The 24,308-nt window shown below is 38.9% G+C and overlaps 3 protein-coding genes and 2 long non-coding RNA genes across 11 annotated transcripts; 3 read left to right on the top strand and 2 right to left on the bottom strand.

Moving 5' to 3' along the window:
- Positions 1 to 2,821: 2,821 nt before the first annotated feature.
- LOC133979755 (uncharacterized) lies at positions 2,822 to 3,836 on the top strand. Its single transcript, XR_009925070.1, has 2 exons — positions 2,822 to 2,872; positions 3,344 to 3,836. It is a non-coding gene; the product is annotated as an uncharacterized LOC133979755 (long non-coding RNA).
- On the bottom strand, positions 3,653 to 5,193 carry LOC133979752 (beta-microseminoprotein A1-like). Its single transcript, XM_062418346.1, has 4 exons — positions 5,066 to 5,193; positions 4,739 to 4,826; positions 4,061 to 4,178; positions 3,653 to 3,958 (listed from the first exon to the last, which is right to left on the bottom strand). The coding sequence occupies exons 1-4, from the start codon at positions 5,126 to 5,128 to the stop codon at positions 3,832 to 3,834; spliced, it is 396 nt and encodes a 131-aa protein (XP_062274330.1). The 5' UTR covers positions 5,129 to 5,193; the 3' UTR covers positions 3,653 to 3,831.
- On the top strand, positions 4,185 to 6,667 carry LOC133979756 (uncharacterized). The gene is made up of 2 exons (XR_009925071.1): positions 4,185 to 4,667; positions 5,774 to 6,667. It is a non-coding gene; the product is annotated as an uncharacterized LOC133979756 (long non-coding RNA).
- On the bottom strand, positions 6,484 to 8,114 carry LOC133979753 (beta-microseminoprotein-like). 2 transcript variants are annotated; one of them, XR_009925069.1, is made up of 4 exons: positions 7,970 to 8,114; positions 7,640 to 7,727; positions 6,889 to 7,462; positions 6,484 to 6,789 (listed from the first exon to the last, which is right to left on the bottom strand). XR_009925069.1 is itself a non-coding variant. In XM_062418347.1 (4 exons), exons 1-4 carry the CDS (start codon positions 7,970 to 7,972, stop codon positions 6,663 to 6,665), a joined length of 336 nt encoding a protein of 111 aa, XP_062274331.1. In that variant the 5' UTR covers positions 7,973 to 8,103; the 3' UTR covers positions 6,484 to 6,662. The 2 variants fall into 2 exon arrangements, 1 of the variants encoding a protein (XP_062274331.1); XM_062418347.1 differs by having other exon boundaries at positions 6,889 to 7,006; positions 7,970 to 8,103.
- Positions 8,115 to 9,142: 1,028 nt separating this feature from the next.
- On the top strand, positions 9,143 to 22,583 carry kansl3 (KAT8 regulatory NSL complex subunit 3). 6 transcript variants are annotated; one of them, XM_062418333.1, is made up of 22 exons: positions 9,143 to 9,542; positions 10,796 to 11,068; positions 11,260 to 11,430; positions 11,569 to 11,659; positions 11,930 to 12,115; positions 12,228 to 12,359; positions 12,475 to 12,591; positions 12,682 to 12,780; positions 13,963 to 14,034; positions 14,138 to 14,212; positions 14,334 to 14,491; positions 14,625 to 14,688; positions 14,802 to 14,990; positions 15,979 to 16,135; positions 16,489 to 16,566; positions 16,901 to 17,080; positions 17,538 to 17,625; positions 17,843 to 17,970; positions 18,442 to 18,548; positions 19,371 to 19,563; positions 20,538 to 20,656; positions 21,570 to 22,583. In XM_062418333.1, exons 2-22 carry the CDS (start codon positions 10,857 to 10,859, stop codon positions 21,573 to 21,575), a joined length of 2,622 nt encoding a protein of 873 aa, XP_062274317.1. In that variant the 5' UTR covers positions 9,143 to 9,542; positions 10,796 to 10,856; the 3' UTR covers positions 21,576 to 22,583. The 6 variants fall into 6 exon arrangements, with proteins under 6 accessions (XP_062274317.1, XP_062274318.1, XP_062274319.1 ...); XM_062418334.1 differs by having other exon boundaries at positions 20,541 to 20,656; XM_062418335.1 differs by having other exon boundaries at positions 20,546 to 20,656.
- Positions 22,584 to 24,308: the final 1,725 nt, after the last annotated feature.

Consider the following 24,308-nt stretch of genomic DNA (forward strand, 5'->3'; position numbering starts at 1 on the left):
TATTATTATTATTATTATTATTATTATTGTTATTATTATTTTCATTAATCTAATTTTTTTTTACCTGTCTATTGCACTAATTATTAGAGATTATATTAATTATACTGATCTCAACTGCTGAAAAGATGTTCAAAATGACCATAACTATCACCAGTGTGTAGCTGGTCATGTGTCAGTAAATAAAATATGGTTTCTTGTGTAATCTTAACCCCTTATCCCACACACCCTGACACTTTCTGCTGTACCTAGTCACACACCCTCCCCACCCCCACCCCTCACCCACCTATTTGCTTCCCACTGCTTTTACTGGCAATTCCTACTGCTGCTCTTATCTTTCTTTTTTTTGTTTCTCCTCAAAAAGTTCATGAGCAACATATTCCCGCACTGGTCTTCTAACTCTGTAACTGTTTCATGGAGGACATCTGACATTTGCCTCTCTGAATTAATGTCCTTGATGAGGTACTTGTTGCACGTGGTAAGAGAGTCCAGTTCTTCTTTTGCATCCTTCAGGACATGTTCAAGGTTGTCTTCTGTCTTTTTGGAACCAGACCTCAATGTTTCATTCAAGGCCCTCTGTGTAGCAATCTTTACTTGAAGCTGTTCAAGTTCATTTACTAGCGTTTGGTACTCTGCCGCCTCCTCCTGCCCTGTGAACAGGCCGAACACATCAGTGATATTCTTAAGTTCTTCCTCACTTTCCTGCACCAAGCTCTCCAACTCTACCTTCAAGTCCATGAGATTCATGGAGTGCTCCTGTTGACACATTTTCTTGTCTGTGACTTGTTCATTTATTTTGTGCTCCAGTGACTCTTCCTTTTCATTTGATTTCAACAAGTTTTCATTTGCTATGCTCATGTCCACTTTTTCCAAGTTGTCTTTGCCCTGGTACGAAGTCCCCTTCTCCTTCACATCCAAGGGAAGACATTGCTCTTCAGTTGCATTTATTGCTTCACGGTAGGGAGGAGGCCTCAACATTGGGTTTTTTAGAGTCTTGTTTGCCTCTTAATATCGCCTGCTCCTTCTCCACGGTGCACTGAACAGCCATGTCACAGACATTCAAGTCCTTCCCCTTGTCCTTTTTAGGCTGATGCGAGCTACCCTTCCTCTTCACTCGCCAGAACTTTTTCATTTTTAGGAAGCTCCTTTCTGGACTCTGGTCTTCATCACAATTCTGTTTCAAGTTAGTGAACTGTGTTTGAAGGACCTCATAGCCTCTGTGAAGTGTTTTGTTCTCTTGGGTGATGGACGAGATGGTTTGGTAGAGATTCTCAACTGATGGATGTTGGATTAGCAAGTCATTAAATCTGCAGAGGGCCTGATTTTGTTGTTGTAGGCTTTTATGAGCTTGCAGGAGGCATTCATAGGCCTGTGGTGTGATAGGCTCCTGGTGCATTTTGTCTAAATGTTTGTAGAGATGACTCTTTCTGTTGTTTTTGGTTGTTTTGAGTAAATTCTACTTTTTGTGATATAGGAGTCAAATTATTAACATTGATAATAATCAATGTATATTGATAATCAGTCTATAACAAATGTGCTGTGAGTTTGACTTTAATGATCTATTTCAATCCTTTTGAAGTAGCTACGTCATAACTGCTTACGTAACAAAGGCCAATTTAACTGCGCAAGGATCACCTTGGTAACCGAGTGGTTACCGCGCATGCCTCATAATGGCAGTATACCTGCTACAATTCTGCCAAGGGGTCTTTGCTGCAGGTCGTTCCCGTCTGTCTCTCTCTCTCTCTCTCTCTCTCTCTCTCTCTCTCTCTCTCTCTCTCTCTCTCTCTCTCTCTCTCTCTCTCTCTCTCTCTCTCTCTCTTGTTTTCCTGTCGTCCAGTCTGTAAAATGAAGGCATAATTGTTCAAAAATAAACCTTTTTTTTTTTTTTAAATGACTGCGCAATAGTGACTTAACGACGTGATTAGAGTAATGTCGGAATATACACATCAGTAGTAAAAAAAAAAATCAATGGTGCCCCCGAAAATAACTGATTGCCTCACATTTCGTACGTTGTGCTCTCTCTCTCTCTCTCTCTCTCTCTCTCTCTCTCTCTCTCTCTCTCTCTCTCTCTCTCTCTCTCTCTCTCTCTCTCTCTCTCTCTCTCTCTCTCTGTCCCTGATGAACTTAAGAATTTATCACAGAAATAATGTTTTTAGCTGTGTGTGTGATTTTAATGTGTTATTACTGTAGTACATGATTTTCTTCTAGAGATACTTGCCAATATAATAACAATCAATCTTAAGCAAAAATCTGGATTTAGGTTGCAATATATTACTGGCAACTATTCTATGTTTACACTGAGGGAAATATTCACAATTTTGCTGTTTGTGAGAGATTTCTTATAAATAATTGTATAGACTTATCCACACCATTAGTACAACATACTAATTGGGGTCTTTGTTAGTTTGGTGATCTCAACAGTAAATCATATTTTGATCTTGGAAACTGGGCCCCTGGTAGTCCCTCTCTACTTGTCACTGTGGGTTAAAATGGCAGCATATGAGATGAGGGCATCTCTAGTTCAAAGCCAAATTTCCTCCCAATCCGATATTCTTCTAAGACTTCAAGACGGCTGTGTGCCACCCTGTAAAGCTTTGTGAAAACAATAAGACCAGCTCCTCCTCAAACTGGAAAGAGTAAATATTTTTGGAAGGAGAGCACACACAACGTTAAGATTTGACATATGTATAATAAGAGAGCAAGCAAAGAAAAATGCTCTCAGTATACTGAGTATAGTAATTGTTTTTAATCTCACTCACAAAAAATGATCTACAGTTAAATTTGAGTGATTTCCAGCAGTGTAGTAATTATGACCCAGAGAAGTAGCACAGTTTAGATGACGTCCATACAATATGACACATTTCTATATTCAGAGGTCCCCAGGAAGTATGAGAGTAGGAGCTTTTATTACACATTTTTGAACAAACCATAATTAGAGTTAAATGTCGAAACCTTGATCAAGAAACTTTAAAACATTTTCATTTAAATGTAAATACTGATATTCACAAGATTAGCAGTGCAAAGATGAATTCAAGATCCCGTCTTTCACATTCTTTTGTAGGAGCGTGAACATGAATGAGGTTATTTACTTTCAAATTTAGAAGTTCCCTTTTTTCAAGACCAACTAGGTTATGGAAGAAGAGTGCCAGTAAATAATGAATTAATGTAGTATTAATCAAAATTTGAGCCTGTACTCCCAGGAAAAACTATGCTCATTATGTCAGTTGCCAAAAATGACCAATAGTTACATTTGAGTGACAGACACCATCTAGTGGTCATAGTAATTATGACCCAGAGAAGCAGCACAGTTTAGATGAAATCCAAATTTCCAAATTCAAATTCAGAGGTGAAGACCCCAGGAAGTGAAAGAGTAGAGGTTGAGATAGTATGGGTTAAGCTCCAAAAACAGTAGAACCTGCCTCATAAACACCCGAATCTTTCAAACCATATGCCTAAAGTTTGCTTTCTGTTATACAATATAGATCTCAAGCCCAAGCTGATCACATCATCAGGATTGTTTTATCAAATCAGTGTTTGGAAACCTCCCCCAGAGCCACAGAAGACATCATACAACTTTGACATGGTTTGAGTTTTTCTATTTAAGAGACATGGTCTTAGTTCATGTCCATAACAAGTAATGACAAAAAAAATGAAATAAGGAAATATATGATCTGTTTATTTATTCATTTGAAATGTAGTTTGTAGATGCATTTTATTTTGAATACATTTCAGCAGCTCTTGGTCATGCATTTAAACAAAAACTTAATTGCTCTGAGAATCCAGTAAGGGAGCACATCTGCTTCTCTCAAAAGAAAATACAATCAGACTCCATTATTACCCAACTGCAGCATAAATTGGACATTGCACGGAGGGGTCATCCTTCTTGTGCACTATGTATGCACATGCTACCGAGTCAAACACTGACACACAGTCGTCAGGGAACTGTTTGGGGATGGAATACCTGCATATACACAGTAAACATACAGTTAACAATAAAATATGTAGATACAGAAATAAATATTTTCCCATGTTAACACTGTAGTTTTGTGATCTGAAAACTTACGCAGAGCAACATTCAGAGCAATCACAGTCCATACATTCACTGTTTCTCCATGTAGATCCTACAGGATGCCATGTTTTATCAACATCATCCTGACAGTGGGTCTGGTTCATGGTCTCACCTGTGGATGTAAAGAACTTTTTTATTAGTTTTATTTTTTTATTGATGTTTTGGTCAGACAAATAAAAAACAATAACTGTTACATTATTACAGTTACATCAATAGGAGTTACATTGTTTTGGGTTTTTTTTCAGTACCTGCCCAGTCTTTTTTTTTCACAAACAAAAAAAAATTAACTTTAAAATAAAATAAAAAGGAGTTTGCAGTCCAGCAACAACGTACAACTCAAGCTAGACCTCCAACACAAAACATAGATCCACAAAACAAAAAACAAAGCAAAAACACAACACCTTAGGAAGTCTACATAGTATACACATCCTGTACCTGAACCAAATCGTAAAGAACATTTTTGATTAGTTATTATTAATTTAATTATTAAAACATTTTCATTGTTTTATTTTGTTCAAATGAAGAAAATGTGTGTGTGTGTGTGTGTGTGTGTGTGTGTGTGTGTGTGTGTGTGTGTGTGTGTGTGTGTGTGTGTGTGTGTGTGTGTGTGTGTTTGTGTGTGTGTGTGTGTGTGTGTGTGTGTGTGTGCGCGCGCGTGCTTGTTTCTTTTACCTAACTCAAATTTCATGGCCTTTCTGTAGCAGGAGGCATCTGACAGTGAAGACAGAGAACATAGCAGCAAAGCCAGAGCCAAGTATTTCTTCATAGAGAAAAAGAAAGAAAGTTTTACATTTTTACATTTTCTATTTAAACAGTGCATTATATTTCTGAAACACAGATGAATCATTCTGTAACAATAAATAATAAAACTATATGATTATGCAATTATTATCACTTTTAGTAGACATCACATTTTATAGCCATCATCATTTATAAACTTTATTCTGTCAAAAAGACTATCAACAAAAACCGTAACCAAAATGTCTTAATAAAACTTACCATGGTTGCAGTAAGACTTGTCAGATTTGAAAGTGTGAAGGTAAGAGGTTGAAAATAATGCATGTGGTCAATGAAGGACTCTGTCTTTTAAACAGTGTGTCAGCAGGGACCTTTGGAACTAAATAAAGTGTGTGTGTGTGTGTGTGTGTGTGTGTGGGGGGGGGGGGGGGGGGGGTTACGGTAAGAGGTCCCCCCCTCTGTATGAATCAAGAATCAACAAAACTTTATTGTCCATTAATGCAATCAAAAGTGGACATTTGTCTTTTGCTGGTACATAGCTCACATAGAGATACAATACAAAGAACAAAGGTGCACATAAATAAACAAAATTGTACTTGCATTAAAAAAACTGTTACATGTGTTTTTTTTAAATAGAAAAAACAAAACAAAGCTTAACAACAAGGTACAACAAAAAACATTTCTTAAATATCTCAGGTAGGGCATATTTTTATACTTGAAAAATCACCATTTCTTAAGACGCATGTTTTTACATGAAATAGCAGGTTTGTTGTTGTCATTGTTGTTAATGTTCTAATATTTGGGGGCATTTCCTGAGTTTTGTGACAGACTAAACGTGAATACTTATTTGAAATTAATGTTAATTCTGGTCAGTGTTAGTTTGCACTAAAACATCTACAGTAAGCTAATGTTAATGAAACTTAACCAGCTTGATTATATTGCACATCTTTGAACAAACCATAACTAGAGTTAAATGTCGAAACCTTGATCAAGAAACTTTAAAACATTTAGATTTAAATGTAAATACTGATAATCACAAAATTAGCAGTGCACTATGAATTAAAGATCCTGTCTTTTACATTATGTAGGAGCGTGAACATGAATGAGGTTATTTTCGTTTCAAATTTAGAAGTTCTCTTTTTTCAAGACCAACTAGGTTATGGAAGAAAAGCGCCAGTAAATAATTAATGAATGTATTCATCAAAATTTGAGCCTGTCCTCCCAGGAAAAACTATGCTCATTATGTCAGTTGCCAAAAATGACCAATAGTTACATTTGAGTGACAGACACCATCTAGTGGTCATAGTAATTATGACCCAGAGAAGCAGCACAGTTTAGATGAAATCCAAATTTCCAAATTCAAATTCAGAGGTGAAGACCCCAGGAAGTGAAAGAGTAGAGGCTGAGATAGTATGGGTTAAGCTCCAAAAACAGTAGAACCTGCCTCCTAAACACCCGAATCTTTCAAACCACATGACTAAAGTTTGCTTTCTGTTAAACAATATAGATCTCAAGCCCAAGCTGATCACATCATCAGGATTGTTTTATCAAATCAATGTTTGGAAACCTCCCCCAGAGCCACAGAAGACATCATACAACTTTGACATGGTTTGAGTTTTTCTATTTAAGAGACATTGTCTTAGTTCATGTCCATAACAAGTAATGACAAAAAAATGAAATAAGGAAATATATGATCTGTTTATTTATTCATTTGAAATGTAGTTTGTAGATGCATTTTATTTTGAATACATTTCAGCAGCTCTTGGTCATGCATTTAAACAAAAACTTAATTGCTCTGAGAATCCAGTAAGGGAGCACATCTGCTTCTCTCAAAAGAAAATACAATCAGACTCCATTATTACCCAACTGCAGCATAAATTGGACATTGCACGGAGGGGTCATCCTTCTTGTGCACTATGTATGCACATGCTACCGAGTCAAACACTGACACACAGTCGTCAGGGAACTGTTTGGGGATGGAATACCTGCATATACACAGTAAACATACAGTTAACAATAAAATATGTAGATACAGAAATAAATATTTTATGTAAACACTGTAGTTTTGTGATCTGAAAACTTACGCAGAGCAACATCTAGAGCATCCACAGTCCATACATTCACTGTTTCTCCATGTAGATCCTACAGGATGCCATGTTTTATCAACATCATCCTGACAGTGGGTCTGGGTCATGGTCTCACCTGTGGATGTACAGTGGAGGAAATAATTATTTGATCCCCTGCTGATTTTGTAAGTTTACCCCCTTACAAAGACATGAACAGTCCATCATTTTTATGGTAGGTTTATTTTAATAGGGAGAGACAGAATATCAACAAAAAATCCAGAAAAAAAAATTAAATGAAGGTTATAAATTAATTTGTATTCGATTGAGTGAAATAAGTATTTGATCCCCAAACAAAATGTGACTAATACTTGGTGGAGAAACCCTTGTTGGCAAGCACAGAGGTCAGACGTTTCTTGTAGTTGGTCACCTGGTTTGCGCACATCTCAGGAGGGATTTTGGTCCACTCCTCTTTATAGATACTCGCCAAATCCTGAAGGTTTCGAGGCTGTCGCTTAGCATCTCGAAGTTTCAGCTCCCTCCACAGATTTTTTATGGGAATAAGGTCCGGAGACTGGCTAGGCCACTCCAGGATCTGATTAGTTATTGTTAATTTAATTATTAAAACACTTTAATTGTTTTATTTTGTTCAGATGAAGAAAATGTGTGTGTGTGTGTGTGTGTGTGTGTGTGTGTGTGTGTGTGTGCGTGTGTGTGTGTGTGTGTGTGTGTGTGTGTGTGTGTGTGTGTGTGTGTGCTTGTTTCTTTTTACCTAACTCAAATTTCATGGCCTTTCCGTAGCAGAAGGCAACTGACAGTGAAGGCAGAGAACATAGCAGCAAAGCCAGAGCTAAATATTTCTTCATAGAGAAAAAGAAAGAAAGTTTTACATTTTTACATTTTCTATTTAAACAGTGCATTATATTTCTGAAACACAGATGAATCATTCTATAACAATAAAACTATATGATTATGCAATTATTATCACTTTTAGTAGACATCACATTTTATAGCCACTCTTCACCATCATAATTTATAAACTTTATTCTGTCAAAAAGACAATCAACAAAAACCGTAACCAAAATTTCTTAATAAAACTTACCATGGTTGCAGTAAGACTTGTCAGATTTGAAAGTGTGAAGGTAAAAGGGTTGAAAATAATGCATGTGGTCAATGAAGGACTCTGTCTTTTAAACAGTGTGTCACCAGGGACCTTTGGGATTAAATAAAGTGTGTGTGTGTGTGTGTGTGTGTGTGTGTGGGGGGGGGGGGGGGGGGGGGGGGGGGGGGGGGGGGCTTGCAAGTCTCTCTCTTTTTTTGTGGAACATCTATAGTAAGCTAATGTTAATGAAACTTAACCAGCTTGATTTTATAGCACGTCTTTGAACAAACCATAACTAGAGTTAAATGTCTAAACCTTGATCAAGAAACTTTAAAATATTAAATTATTTATATGTAAACACTTATAATCACAAAATTAGCAGTGCTCTTTCAATTTTATGTTGTTAGAGTCTGTAATGCTCTGAGTATTTAAAGGACATGTTCATAATTTGTCAAGTCTGTCTTAAAACAATTGTCAGGTGTCCAAATGAACACAGCCAGTATGAACAGGAGGAATGAGCCCTGCCTATCCGACTTGTGTCTAGTCGGAATCATTCCTCCTATACTGGCTATTAAAATATCGCCTTCAAATGCGCTTTCAATGTAAGTGATGGGGGACAAAATCCAGTGTGTCCACATAGTCATTTTGTGCAAAAATGACATTAACGTTTATCTGAAGCTTATATGAGGCTTCGGCAGTCTGGGTTAGTCATACCAAGTGGACATCTGCAACATTTAGTCTTTTTAGCGTCAAATTCCCTCTTTGTGTTCCCCTCAGACAGTGTTCCCCTGTTAAGATGAGGTGACAATATAGAACTTCATATTAGCTTCAGATAAAGTTTTAAATACCTGTGGAGGACTGGGCATTTGTTCCCCAACACTTACATTGTAAGTGCATTATGAAGGGATCTTTTAATGGCCAGTATTAACAGAGGGAATGATTATAGCAAGAAAAGCAATTTAGCTGCTAAATTGGGCACCTGACTGTTGTTTTAAGACAAGCTTGATAAATAAACACATAGAAAAATAACAGAAAAGTAGGCAATAACATCATCTTCGTTAAAAAATAAAATAAAAAAAGAAGGCATATACTAACATTTCTTATTTGTAATAAATTGGATAGACTTAAATTACTTTCTAAATCCAATCATGAAAAGTTTAACCGATAGGCGAGACTTGGAAAACATGGATCTATGGATTAGAAATGAATATATTGACAGTCCATATAACTTTCTGGCTTTGTTTTCATGGTACTATCACATACCTGGCTTCCAGTTTCAGAATGTAATCCAGTCCATGCTTTGTGTTGGTCGCTGACGCGCCACAAAGTGGGTTGCCAGATTCGTTGAAATGCAGCCCTGCCTATCCGACTTGTGTTTAGTGCGCATTAAAAGGCGGATGTGGAACATAAACATGGCAACAAATCACATAACAAAAGGAAGTGAAGCACACACACGCACTAAATATTAGCGTTTTATGTAATTCGTAGGACTGAAGAAGAAACACGTCTTTGTTTGGTTTTATTTAGCTCAGAAGAAGAGTTTAACCAGTGTCGGTGAACATGGAGCTGTGAGGTGAGCCGTTAGACGCAGCGGAGCCTTTATTAGCTCAGCTTTCACGTTGCTATGCTAACGTTAGCATGCTAGGCCAGCCTTTATGTTAATGATACATATTGAGCTTTTCAGTTCATAAATGAGTCGTACAATTCAACAGTAAGCTTAATGTTGGGTGTAGAAGTTATATAAAGTTCGAAGTGGGTGAATTATATAGTATAATGTTTCAATATCCAGTTTATGGCAGTAATGGGTGTCGCTGACTGGACAAAGCACCTGCATGTCTAAACGTCGATTGTGCCTCAGTTAATATAACTATTATATTTCTTATCAGTTAGTCAAATGCTCATTCTCTCTGTCAGTATATTACGTTAGTAGTTTAATCAATTCAGTTTCGGAAAACAGAGGAGGACATCCATCCAGTTTCCGTGCTAATAAAATATCTTGTGTTGGCCATCAGTTGAAAACCCTATAATGCAACTTACTGCTTCCGAGTGAAGTAAACCAGCAGATATTCACCAGTGCATTTATTTTGGCATGTTTGCTTTAACCACGCTCAAACGAAGAATGGATAATCATAATAGATTTCTGGAGGCCGACCTTTTTGTAGGTGTGTCACACATATTAAAGCCGCATCGTTACTTCAGTGTTTGTATTTGCACTCATTGCGAACTTGTAATGGATAGATTAATAATAAGAAGTAAAGATCGATGCATTAGGCTGAGATAACATGGCTTTTAGTCTAATGTGGGTCAAACCCAAATATCCTGCTGGATCCTACAATTTCCAAAACATAGCTTCATGGCGTCTTTTGTTAGACCTTCTCTGTCTGATAAACACGTCTCTCAAACTCCTCCAGAGACACAGCAGATGTCATATAACTGTTAACTCCTCATTAGGGCTGTACAATATATCAATACTATATTGATATTGTGATACAAGTATACATATCGTCTTTTGTGGATATAGTAATATCATGTAAGGCATACGTTCTGCTTTTTCCTGATTTTAAAGGTTGTATTACAGTAAAATTATGTAATTTTCTGAACTTAATAGACTGTTTTAGCTGTACTAGTCTTTGCCTTTACCGACATTGCCATTAAATCCACATTACTAATTATTGGGGTGATTATCAAAAATCTCATGGTGTAAATATTTTGTGAAAGCACCAATATGCATTTCCTTGGTGGAAGGCAAAGAAGAAAGAATGAATTAAATGGTTGTAGGCCTACTGTGTCTTAAATAATATAAATTCACCCTATCTTTCCTGCCAGTTTGGTCTGAATCCTCAGAAGTTGAGCCCCTATCCAGGGCCCTTTGGGGCCCAGGAACAGGATGCATCGTGGTGGCGATAAAGACTTCCAGATATCAGCACGAAAGATGGGCACATCCTTGCTCTTCCAGCTGTCGGCTCACGAACGAGAGCTGGATTTGGTTTTTCTGGACCACAGCTATGCCAAGCCCTGGAATGCTCACCCTGATGCCAGCAGCGCACGGCCCACAAGGACACTGTTTGTCACTCCTCGTCGCCAGCCTGAAGGCTTGTCGTGAGTTGGAAAGCTCCTATAATCATCATCTCTAAACTGATTAGATATCACACTACACTTTAGGATTGTCCCCAGCATTTCACTATATTTCGTACTTGTAGTAATCAAGAATTAACTCTCCCAGTGATCAGCTTGATCTCTAAACTATTGTTCTGTGTTGCAATAACTTGATATTCTCTTCTTTTTTACAGAGATTCTGATCCTTTAATAGACGTGGAGACAGTCACACCTATACCCGTTCCCCTGTATGATAACCACAAGGCTCTTGGTGTGATGAAGGAGTGTGAGCGGCATGTCCTGTTTGCTCGCACTGTTGCTGATAGTCCACCACCCCCTGATGACTGTGAGGAACATATAAACAAGTAATCAGTCAAGTGGAGTGATCCACGATTTATCATTTACTCTTATACATGATATGTACACTCATCTTGAATAAAAGTTATGACTGAAAGTATTCACCTACAGTTTATCGTTTTGACATTATCATTATTGTTTTTCAGGACTGGATGGTCAGTGGCTCAAAACAAATTGTTCAATAAAGTGCTCAAAGCTCTGCAAGCTGAAAGACTAGCCCGCTTGGCCAATGAACATGTAAGTTGTGCTCATGTCATTTGTGTTCACAGTCCATAGAGTAAATGAATAATGAGATTATAATGTTATGACTACCTACTGCTGACCATAGTATGTGGTCTCTGGTCAAATGCTAAACACAAGTGAAATTAAAACCAACTGCCCAGCTGATGTGTGCCTAAAGATGTCTAATTTTAGGGTTTTGTAAATTAAATAAAGTCATGGCTGTAAAGAATTATAAATTATTCCATTCAAAATCATTGAAATCTTACATGATCTTGTTTTTCTTAGGCTTCCAATGAGCCGATTTTACGGCGAATAGCTGTGGACAAGTGTGCCAGAAAGGTGCGGCATGCATTAGCAAGTGTGAACTGGGATACCAAATTGACGCAATGGTTACATACCACCATGATTGAATCCTTGAGTCTCGCAATGCTTGCAGCTTACCTGGATGTGCTGCAGACTCTCAAAAGCAAAGTATGTTGTCTGTCACTGAATGATCATATTTCATGTCAAATGTGTGCTCCAGTATCTGTGCAAGGCCTTGGACTCTTGATTCATTACTACCCTCCTGTCTGTGTCTGTGAAGTTGCCCACACTGATTGACAGAATGTTGCTAACAACATCCGCAAAGACTGGTGCTCCAAGTGCAGAGGCCCTGTCGCTGTTACTGAAACGTCCCTGGGACCCAGCTGTTGGAGTTCTGTCTCAAAACAAACCGGTATATACTCCAACTTTCAGTTTTAAAAGACAAGATTTATATACCGTCTTTAGCTGGTATTTGTAGTTTGTAGTAGTTACAGACCAATGCATGTTTGTTTTCTTCAACGTTTCAGAGCAAGCTTCCTGGATCCCCACTCATCCTAATTGCACCATCAAGTCCAACTAATCCTGCCCTGTCCACCTCGCGGCGAATGAGATTCTGGCAGTCACAGCTCTCCTGTTTGGGAAAGGTCTCTCTTACATAAATCTGCAAATGTTACTGGGAATTCATGTTTTGGTTTGTCTCAGAAAAGTGATTATGACAGCTTTTTCTGTACCAGGTCATTCCAGTCCACACTCATGTGAACAGCGGAGCCAATATTAGCATAACCCAGTGTCTAGAACACATGTTGGGCACCGTCAGAGCCAAGGTCATGGAGGTAGGATGTTTTTTTTTCTGTGTGAGAGAGGGTATGTTTATGTGCACACTAATATTCCACTATTATTCTAAATATGACAATATTCTTAATTTGATAGTGGTCATGTGAACATCATTACTCTGTTTGGATTTTCTTAATTAGACCTTATTCTGAATTTAGAGACGTTGGATATTCCCATATTATTCCAGTTTTAGGAGCATTCTTTGGACATATATACAGCGCATTCAGACTGTGCGTCTCAGTTGGGGTTTGTGCAGAAGTTAGTGACACACAGCCTCCTCCCTGTTTGTCCCTGCGCAAGAAAAATGACATGCTGGCGCAGGAACACAGACAGACGAGAGGAATGAGAGGACAGTGGAGAGCTGTTCAGGGTGAGCTGGAAAAACAGAGCGTGCCTTCTTCATCACAGGGACAGAGAGGATTGATTGGTTATTATCCGGATGCGTAGCCTGACAGTGAAAGTGTGATGCACCAAAAACACTAGTCATAGTGATCATAGTAACAAACATCATGGTTACAACTTTGGTACTGGATGTGCCTGTAGCTGTACATTTATAATATCAGACATATCAATATAACTTATATATCAGGCCCAGCTCACTAATGTTTTTCACCTTGCTGGTTTATTTCACTACCTGCAGAGACACTGTTATTCCCACTCCCACAAAGCAGAGGGAAACCCTGAAAGCCCCTTCTATGTAAATGGGAATATTAGTGGAAAATTCATTTTCATTAGCCATGTAAACAGCTCAATAGGAATATAATGTTTTTCTCATTTTCGGAATTAGGTCAAAAACTGGAATAGTTTGTGCATGTAAATGTTGTCACTAATGTTGTATGTGAAATACATGAAGCCAGATGTAGTTGATTGTTTTTAATGTGCACATTTATCATGGTTTTATTGAATAGTAGAATTTATGATGACTCACCTCTGTCTTTACCAGACAGTATTTATTTTAACAGGTAGGGCTAATCATAAAATCTCTATTGTAAAATCAGTTCAGATGTTCAGATATTTGTTACGTCGTTACGACGTTGCATCAGCACTTTAGTTATGTTGCCTGTGATGCTAAAATGGAATAAAATAGGGCCATGTGGAATATTTCTTTATTGTTTTGTTTGTTTTTTTTGCACGTGATGTTTCTGCTGCTATATTGATTGTCTTATAATTATAACCTCCAGGTTCACAGTCACTTCCCTCACAAACCTATCATCTTGGTTGGCTGGAATGCTGGAGCTCTCATTGCTTGTCATGTAAGGCTTCTTGTAACTTATTGTGATTTAATGTGAGTCTAAACTATTTTCTCCCATGAAAAAATTAAGCATCATTAGGTAATTTAATACTGAATAATTACAGGTATCACTCATGGAGTATCTGACAGCTGTGGTGTGTCTTGGATTCCCCCTGCTAACAGTCAATGGGCCAAGAGGGGTAAGGCCTAAAGCATCATCTTCCAATGATGTGCAAATTCCCTTTTATGGTTATATTTTTAACTGAACATTGGCGTCTAGTTTGTACTTGTGATGGATTTTTTTGTGTTACTGGCTTACAGGATGTGGATGACCCGCTGCTGGACATGAAGACTCCAGTGTTGTTTGTGGTTGGCCAGAATGCTCTGCAGTGCAGCATTGAAGGCATGGAGGAGTTCAGAGAGAAACTGAGGGCAGACAACAGCATGGTGGTGGTGGGAGGAGCTGACGACAACCTCAGGTCAGTCACGTCTGACTGGTAGTTTCAGGAGCAAGAAATCATATTGTATCCTTTTTTTCCTAATTTTGTGTAAAGATTTTTATATGGAGTAGAAGTAGTTACAATTTGAACATTAAATGTTTTCTTTTCACAGAATCAACTCAGCCAAGATGAAATCAGAGGGACTGACACAGACCATTGTGGATCGTTGCATTCAGGTTAGTCCTTGAAATCTTTGATTTTGTTTTGGCACTCCTACAGAACGTTTTGAAAAAAAACCCTCATAAAGCTAATGTCAAAAGTGTTTTCCTCTTCCATCACTGGTCTGCAGGATGAGATTGCTGACTTCTTGTCAGGCGTCCTTACACGAGCAGAGGGCCATGGCCATGGCTCAGGGGAGATGAGGGACTTGGACACAGAGAAGAAGAAGAGGCCTCGACGAGAGTTTCCCTTTGACATGGAAAGAGGACGACCTTCCTCCCCTGCGCTTAGAGTCCCCATCTCACCATCGGGTTCAGAGGTCAGTTAACAACAGCTTCAATTGCTGACATTTCTTCTCTTTAGATGTCTTGAACCAACAAGCTGTTGACTACTATATCACTGTACCAATACCCAACAAGTAAGTTATGTATTTCAAATACTACATGAAATATTAATGGAATACTGCATCGCATTTAGTGTTTGCTTTTTGTATTGTCTTAAAAGTTATTGTCATATTTTGGCTGAGTGGAAAATGTGCTAGATAATGTAAAAATGTAATCTGTCAGTCAGCAGACTGTTGGTGGTGGTAGCAAGTTTTTTTTTTAGTTGGTTTTCACTTCCACCATTTATCAGGATTAAAAAACCTTCTCTAAATGTTATATAAGACATATTAATAGGCTTTTCCTCAAAGAGTTCAGTTACCTGAATAGAAATCTAAGATCTAAATCTACAACTTCTCTTTATTGAAAAATCCAGAAACTACTTTCATTTAATAATTTTAACTGTTGTACTCAAGATGTCCAATCTCAGTGTTTTTGCACTGGAGGCTTCAAGTTTGCACATCACACTTTTTTTAAGTTGAATACTTGACCACGATTGGCTCCAAACAAGTTGTGTACAAGGTACATGCATTAAACTCAGATTTTTGGTAGAGAAACTTGCTTCTCTTGGCCATGATCACTGTCTGTTATACCATCTCTAATCACTGAAAATGTTTTCATTTTATTTTATTATTGTTTAGTTTTTTTTTGTATTTTCACAGTTGTGTGTGTTTGCCTAACTTCACACTGACACAAACTTGTGATGTATTCTGTGCTTTTCATTGATGATAATCAGTTTGTACATCACACAGATGTACAAACTGTGTGAGTGTTAGTCCACAGACCTCCACTCGGTTGGCTGCAGACATTTTAAAATCAAAGCACCAATCTTATGAATATTAAAAGGTTGCACTGTCTGCATAGTCATGGACTGACACTGATAAATCATTACTCATCAGCTGTTCCTCCTCTTCCCTGTGTCTGCAGGATCTGTCTAGTGTCTGCAGCAGTCCCACTTCAAGTCCCAAACCCAAGACGTCTGGTCTGTCTCCAGCTCAGAAGTCCAGTCTGATCACAGCAACACAGCTACTCAAGACACACATGCAGCGTTCTGGCACAGTACTCACACACAAGCAGGCCCAAGGTTAGATCCCCACTGCACTGAAAACGCACCGTGAATACTCACACACACCTACATGTGACAGTGATCCTGTGCATACACAGCTCTCACAATCGCCCCACTTGTTTATGTAAACTTGTTACAATGAGTCATTCACCTCAACTTCTGTTGAATTTTGCAAAAGCTGTGTAAACAAGCAGAGCAGATTGGATGGTATATAAGAGCAGGATGAAATGAGTGTAAATGAAACTTTAAACAGATTATCACGTCACGACATCTGATGGGGCAAGATGGAACGTGACTGAAATACTCTCCTCATCTTCTGTCTCTTCTCTTCCTACAACTTTCCTTTCTGGCTTTTTTCCAATTCATTCCAGCTCAGTTTGCTGCTTTTATGAAACAAAACATGCTTGTGAGGAAAAATCTTCCTCCTGGCACCCCTCCTTGTATTTTTGGTAAGTGTCTATCCTTCCTTCTTTCTCTTTCCTCTCTCTTTTCATTCCTTTCCTTGTTTCCATTGCCCTAATTTTACATGAATGTCCCACTAAAATGCTTCCTCCTCATTGAACACCTATTGTCATGTTCTTAAACAAAAAAAAGTATATTTTATATTGAGGAGCACTTTTTAAGCAGTGGGTTTATCTTACTGACAATATGAAGTTGAGTGAAAATGTAAGATTTCCAACCAAAGCTTGGATTTCAAAAAGATTAACGGCACAGGGTCAAGTCACTTCAGCAGTCTCATGAATTTGGTGTGTTTCTGTGTGCGCGTTTGTTTGTGTGGTGCAGTGCCAGTGCCCAGTGATCAGATGGAGGGCCTGGATAGAGATGAACTGAGGTCCCATGGCAAGAGGAGGCAGACACCTAGTCCCACGCCAAGCAAAGCCTCCAAGAGAGCAAAGATCAAGGTCACCATTGTTTCCCAAAGCGAGTCAACAGGGGGCTCCATCAGCTCCGCTACACAGGAAGGTACAAAATCCAGTATCTTTCTTGCGTATTAGACTTCATAGGTAGTAATTTGTTACATAGTTTGGAGTGAATTGTGTTTTCTTCGTTCATTGGGACATCTTGCCTGGGCTTTTTTGTTGGAATGATGAGAGTAAACAAATACGGTTCTGTGTTGTCTTGTGGATTGATTAAATCAGTTGTGGGCAGACGGGATGGCATAACGCTTTGGTGTTAAACAGTTCATACAGATCTCTTGATGGAATGATAAGAGTAGCATGGGTTGGTTTGGTATGCAATATTGCTAAAGTGAAAGTAGGTCTTTCCCATAGCCACCTCCACATCAAAAATAAGATCAAGATCTGTGATGCATGTCGACCTACTTCTGCTTGGTTATTGTTTCAACCTTTTTCAAAGAAAGCCTTTTTTTTCTCCCAAGCTAAATAACAGACTGTCATGATATGCTCATCTTTCCATGCAGTGGGTGTCTCTGGGAAGCCCCTAACAGTTACTGTGGGACAGACGGTGGCTGGAGCCAAGGAGCTCTCTGGACTTCTAACAGGCCAGCGGTAAGTTAGCCTACCAAGCTACACAGGCACAATCAGTATAGAGTGCTAAACCCCTAACCTACACCCATGCCCACTCCCACCTTATTGGACAAAAGTATGTGTCTGGTGCAGAGGGATTCATGAGTGGTACACTCAGAGTTTGAGGGCTGCGTGATGGCCAAACAGCACTTGCTGGGGTAGCTCTTGAGTAGATTGGTGGTTATGTGTGTCACTGCAGGTCTGGTAGTCTCTCAGAGGTGTCTGGTGCCCTGTCCCCAGGCTCAAGCTCGTTCAACAGCGTGCAGCCTTGCATGGTGTCAGGGTCCTCCACAGCAGTCCAGGCGCAAGCACCGGCTACTGCCCCAGGTACCTCTGTCCTGTCCTGCACGCCTGTTTGTACTCTCCACTGTGCAGCTAATCTCAGCGCAGTAGTCTCAACACACAGTGCAGTTCTTACTATTTTGTAGAGAAAGATTAAATCTTTGAACACTGGATGAGAACAGTGTGTGAGGACAACATATTCAAGCAAACATCATCATTGATCACCTCTTGCGCCATCGCTGTTTTTCACTGTCCTGAACCTTACCCCTTGGACATGACTTTCATAAGGTGTGTTTGTGTGTGCCATCTAGGTTGAGGTTTTTTTTTGTTTTGTTTTTTTTTTTTTTGGGGGGGGGGGGGGGGGGGGGGGGGGTAGGCGGGTAGGCGGGTAGGCGGGTAGGCGGGTAGGCGGCTGACGATGGGGTTGGTTTGTGAGAGCAGCAGTTCTAATTCTTTGGCATTGATTTCACCCAAATTTCAGCTCCATTGATTCACTGCCTTTGTGTTTGTGTGTAGCGCCTTCCGCCAGCAGTCTGCTTCAAGGTCTAAGTTTCAGTCTTCAGGAGATCGTCACCAAAGCTCCTAGCTTGCCCTCCACAGCAGCTAACACAGGCAGCACACAGGTACCTCTTACTTACGAAGTCACATAACATGAACATTTGAAGGACCATACTGGTGGCCTCACTTATTTCAAATCAATTCAGAATTGGTTATGTATTCTACACTGATTAGAGCTCAACCAAGATATTGGCCTATCGCAGATATATCAGTATCGCCCTATATGTTGTCTGATAAGCACCAATATTTTTAAAAATGTTCTAAAGTTATATAGACAACATTTTATGTATATTTGATCCATATGTGTATACCGATATCAGACTTTTTAACTCTTTAATATCAGGATCAAGATTGGCAGCAAAAATCTAGTATCAGTCGGGTTGTATTACTGACAACCATTTTCTAAAGTACAAGTTGGCTAAAACATGGAAAAACCATGCACATAAATAGTGTGAAAGGGTGAATTAACTCAATGCAGCAGCAGAGAATAGATACAGCGGGTAAATACAGCTCTATTGACAGATTTGGTTTACTTTCTTGCTCTTTTATATTAGGTTTGTTCTACAAAAAAAAGTATCCAGATCTGCTAAGAGGATTTGTTTGCCACTCAAATCACCAAATTTACTTACAAATATAGTACACTCAGTTTCCAGTTTATTAATAAAACACAACACAAGCAGCTAACACATACCATTTTCTACCAATGAAGTATCAGAAACACGTCTCAGTTTTATGTTAGTTTAGCGAATGTTAGTTTATATAGTATATTATAATTATATTATATAGTATAACTGGATGCTGGCAGTTACAAACTGTATTTTTTCTGTTGAGAGTCAAAAATGAAATTCATGTCAGTGATATGTGTTTTTCTTCTCCTTCAACCTCAGGCGGTTTGTGGCCAGGGTCAAGTCCTGAGCTCCATTGGTACCAGCAGCAGCACTTTGCTCCGGGCGGTGCCTGTGGTCACCACTGGAGGAGTGGCTAAAACCACTGCCATCCACCAACTGCTTACTAATGGCGGGCTGGCCAAACTCGCCAGCAGCTTGCCCGGCTTGGCGCACATCACCAACCAGACCGCTGGTATGTCTCGAACTGCCAAAACACGACGGCCACGTTGAATGCCCAGGGTTCATTCATCCTTTGTTTTGGAGACACTAGTTCAGGACTTCTGTAGGCCAGGGAGGATTGCTGCACTAGAGGACCGTAGAGGACAGCTGTGTCGACATGTGTAGATTGTTTGCCTGGAGAAATCTGACTGTTGTGAGATTTGCAGAGCCAGATGTGCAGCTATACGGCATCTGAGGACAGATTAGCAGCGTACAACATGTTTTGTACAAATGTTCATGTTCAGAAAGAGCCATATGGGAAACAAAAGATCAAAATTTTAGTTCCCAGTTTATGTTTGACACATAATGTTCATGTTGAAATGGATGCAAAATATTGAATATATGAAACCATATGATAGAAAATAATTGTGAATTAAGTTAGGCAATAATGACTGATTAAACAGTGTGGCCAAATTTAATAAGATACCTAGAAGTGTGTGTCAGATTTGTCTGTTAGGTCATTTTATGTTTCTGTTTTTTTTATTTGCCTCTTCATGTAGTAATGTTTGATTGATAAACCCTTTCATTAAATCACCTGCAAACAATATCCATACATACAAGCGCTGATATGTGTTAAAAAGCAATAACATTAGCACATGACATTACCCAAACCCTGTTCCTGTTGTTACAATAAAAACTGGAATCAAACTCATGTTTTCATTGCTCCTGTTATTTTTTTGTTTGTTTCAGTCAGTCACATTGCCCACCCCTCTCAGTCAACTACACCTACACATCTGCTTTTGCTCATTACGTTCAGTGTCCAGCACCCTGCTTTCAATTTGACTTGCTAACCTAAACATGAAAACAAAAGGTTGTTCCAGTGGCCTCTATCACAACCTATTTATCATCTTTTGTGGCATGGTCAAATATTGATCATCATTTTAATGTATTTAAGAGATTATCATGTCTGTCTGATAGTGTTGAGCACTTTTATTTGTGTGTTGTCACTAGGGCAGAAAGCCCCCACTTCTATAACGGTGACCCTTCGAGGAGCACAGCCGAGCAGAGTTGGATCACTCAGCCAAGCTGGTGAGGCTGTGACGGCAGCTCGGACCCATGAGCCTAAGGTGTTTTTCAGTTGATTATCTAATGGCTCACTGATATGGACATGTTTTATTAATAACTTTATTTTATTGTTATCTCTAATGTGATGGCACATGTTTGGTTGTACTTATTAAACTGTGATTCTCTCCCTTTTTTATTTTCACACTGCCCACATTGTTTTCCGTACAACCAAAGGCAATTTGTCTATTTGAGTAGTTTACGAATATCCTCACTGCCATGGCAACCGCAGTGACTTCAAATGTCTCCTCTGGTTACAATTAAATTTGCAGACCTACTACAAAAGGTTAAAATGGTGAATTGAGTAAAGAATAATTATTCTTTACTTTAATAGTGCACCCAATGTGTCACAGTGCCTTAAAACTGAGTGTGCATTTTACACACAAATAAGTTGTTGAAAAATATAGTGTGATGTTTAAGTGTATAAACATACTTAATGTTTAAAATTACACTTACTAGAGTTAAAGAGTGAACTGCAGTTTGTAACTTAGGGAAAAGAATAGAAAAGTATGTTTAGTACAACATCTGTTTGAACTGATACTCCCATGTTTCAGAGTGATGAGATTTGGGTATATAAGTGATATTTTAGTTATCAGTTTTCACTGTACAGTCTTGTATAATAACAGTGTACGATTTTAATGGGTAATGGGAAAAAAGAGCCTGCCATAACTACAGAAGAGAACCTTCTTCCTCAGCTAAATATTATCTTAATCTATCTAAATTGGAGGTTGCATCCAAAAAGTACCTGGGATTCTGAAAAATCACATCACTGCAGAAGATACTGTATGTACTCCAATGTTGTCTGTCGTAGAGCCAAATGTCAAACATTTCATTGTTCATAAGGCTTAAATATAAATAGCTTTATTATTACATTTTCTGGGCTTTGTGTTAATCAGTTTCAATGTGCCCCTTTTACAGCAGTGAAAATCTCAGACCAAGATTTCCATTTGGCGACACACCTGATCCAAGTAGCTACTGTGCCAGGGGCAGCTGGGAACCGCAGTCTGCTGATGGGATTGAACCCTCCCCGCAGCGATTAACACACCACCCCACAACACGCAGAGCACCTGTCTCGTATCCTCCAGAGGGCTCCCCTGTCACGCTGGTTGCACTAGGCCTCTGCAGTCGTTGTCGGCTGTGTCTGAGACACCATGATGCTTTAACAACGTTTCTGCCCTCTTCTTACACCTTTAAATTCAGCGAGCAAAGTCTGACAGTGAGCTATCTAACATAACTACACGTCATCCATCCTCCCGGGAAAACAGTACCGAGGATAAACTAACCTGTGACAATACAACCGCGCTGCCCTACAAAAGGACAGATGTGCCTACATCTCTACTAAAATTAGATACAAATGTTAAGCTTTTTTTTCTGTGTGCACATTAAGTTTAAATCCTTTTGTCATCTCATTTGGCATAGGCCTAGATAAGTATGATTAGCAGTGATGTCAGCTTGTGGGTAGAGCATTTTGATGTAACCACTGGAGCATATTTGTTAGACATTTGAATGATTCCCATGGCTTTAATATTATTTATCACAGTAATTATACACAGTAATTATATCCATATCATTACAGTAATGCATTATGATGATTGGTCTTTTTTTCTCGGGCCAAAAATATGTTAGAGCAAGAATTAAATTACAGTTGGTGATTGCAGAAGCTAAATTATATTGTCAAAGCTGCCTGTTGTTGATTGTGCAGCAGTGCAATGGTCTCACTGAATAATATGCACTATGTGCTCCAAAAGCTGCAATACATTATGATCGTTTATTATGATTATTTATGTTCAACAGTACTTGTGTCCTGTATAACCACATGTTCCATGATCTAAACTGAAGGCAATGTTTTTCGTCTGCACTGTATCATTATTTCAATGCTGCATATGGACTTTTTGTTTGAAACCGCCACAGTAAACAAAAGGCCTGAAGACACTCCACTGTGTTGCGTGTTTGCTAATCTAAATATTTGGTCTTATATGTTCAGCCCTTTTAGCACTCAGCAAGCTTAGAGTTTCCTCAAATGCTCCTCTTACTGAGAATATAATGAAGGAGCTTACTGTCATGCCTGATAGTTATACTGCCATGTTTACAGCAACAGCATAAATACAGCCCACTCATCTAAGCAGACATCTTGTCTTAAATTCCACACATAGGCCACAGACTGATAAGATAAAGAGAGGCGTGTGTCTCTTCCCTCTCAATAAACCAGGCTTTGTATGTAATAGGCGGGGACAGGATAACCGATGCCAGTCTGACAGAGAACAACAGAGCTGCTGGCATACTCTCCTGTCATCAGTAGCAGCGGATATTCAAGCAATCCATCTGAAGTGTCTCCATCCAGTACACAGTGTAGACTGGAGCATCGCAGTTCAGGTTTTCTTATTTTCTTCTCAGAAAGAGTTTGATGTGTGTGGAGTCAAGTGAGATTGGGAAGAGTATTTCAGCTTAGTGAAGCCCTCTTCACTGAGATATGGTGTAAATTCAATAAATCCTGTAGAACAGAAGAGTCCCTGCATCTGATATCAATCTGAAGATTTCTATACTTGATTGTAAACAGTCTGGAGAAAGTGGAGCAGTTATTGGCAAGAACTTTGCTATGGTGTGGTGTGATAAATTAAGAAAAAATTGAGGGAATACGTGCCTTAATTTCTCTATTTTTTAAATAGAATTTTGGTTGACATTTACTCACAGCTAGAATGACATAGATAGGCTACAGCACACACGCACACATACATAAAGAGGTAGGCAAGAAACAAATTACCATAAAACCGTCAAATAAGCCAATATAAAACAACAAAGAATAAGGAAAAGTGTGTAGTGTAGTACTGAGCTCCAATCACATATTTGTTAATTATATCTTGCTGTCTGATTATATTTGTAAGCCAGCAATGTGGTGTATATAAGTAGTGCAAGTATGGCATGCGCTACAGTGAGGTGTAAGGTGTATAGTGTTACCTGTACAATATATTTTACTCACATGTAAAGGATAATATTGCGAAATATGACAATCAATAGTTTGAATGCTTTACAGTTATATGTGGACACGGACAGCGTTGAATAACAGATCCATCAGTTTCCTCATGGGGTATTTAGTCATTTAGCACACTGCCAACAGGTGGCGCTGTAATCACTTCGATTTGCTCGCGAGTCCTTGAATGTGACTATTCAAGAAAAAGGTCAAGCCCAGTCTGTTAGTTTGTGTTTGTTTGTTTGTGTGCGCGCGCGCGTGTAATAGCGCGAGTGGGCTGCTGTGGTGGAGCGCGCACATGGGAATAATAAAATAAATAGTAATTATTCATTTATTTATTCATATAAAAAGACGTTTCTGCGCGCTCGTGAGTGAAGAGGAAAACGGAAAGGAAGAAGTGAGTTTAATTAAAATGTGTTTAGCATTTTTTACTTCAGATAGAGAAAAACGAACACATAGTTGTCAGGCATGCACAGTTTAACATGAACTGTGTATAGCCTATATTTTATGCCCTTTTCTTTTAAATAAACAAATGGGAACTAAAAGCAGTGCCACGTACGGGCCTTTTTTAACAAGCTGTTCTCCAAGGAGCTAAATATTTACTCTGGTCGATTTATGATTGAATTAAGTTCAAACAAACCAGAGAAGTGTGTGTAGGCAGCAGAGTAGAAGTACAATATGATTTCATA

This window comes from Scomber scombrus, chromosome 4 (genome assembly GCF_963691925.1).
Source record: "Scomber scombrus chromosome 4, fScoSco1.1, whole genome shotgun sequence".
NCBI lineage: Eukaryota > Metazoa > Chordata > Actinopteri > Scombriformes > Scombridae > Scomber > Scomber scombrus.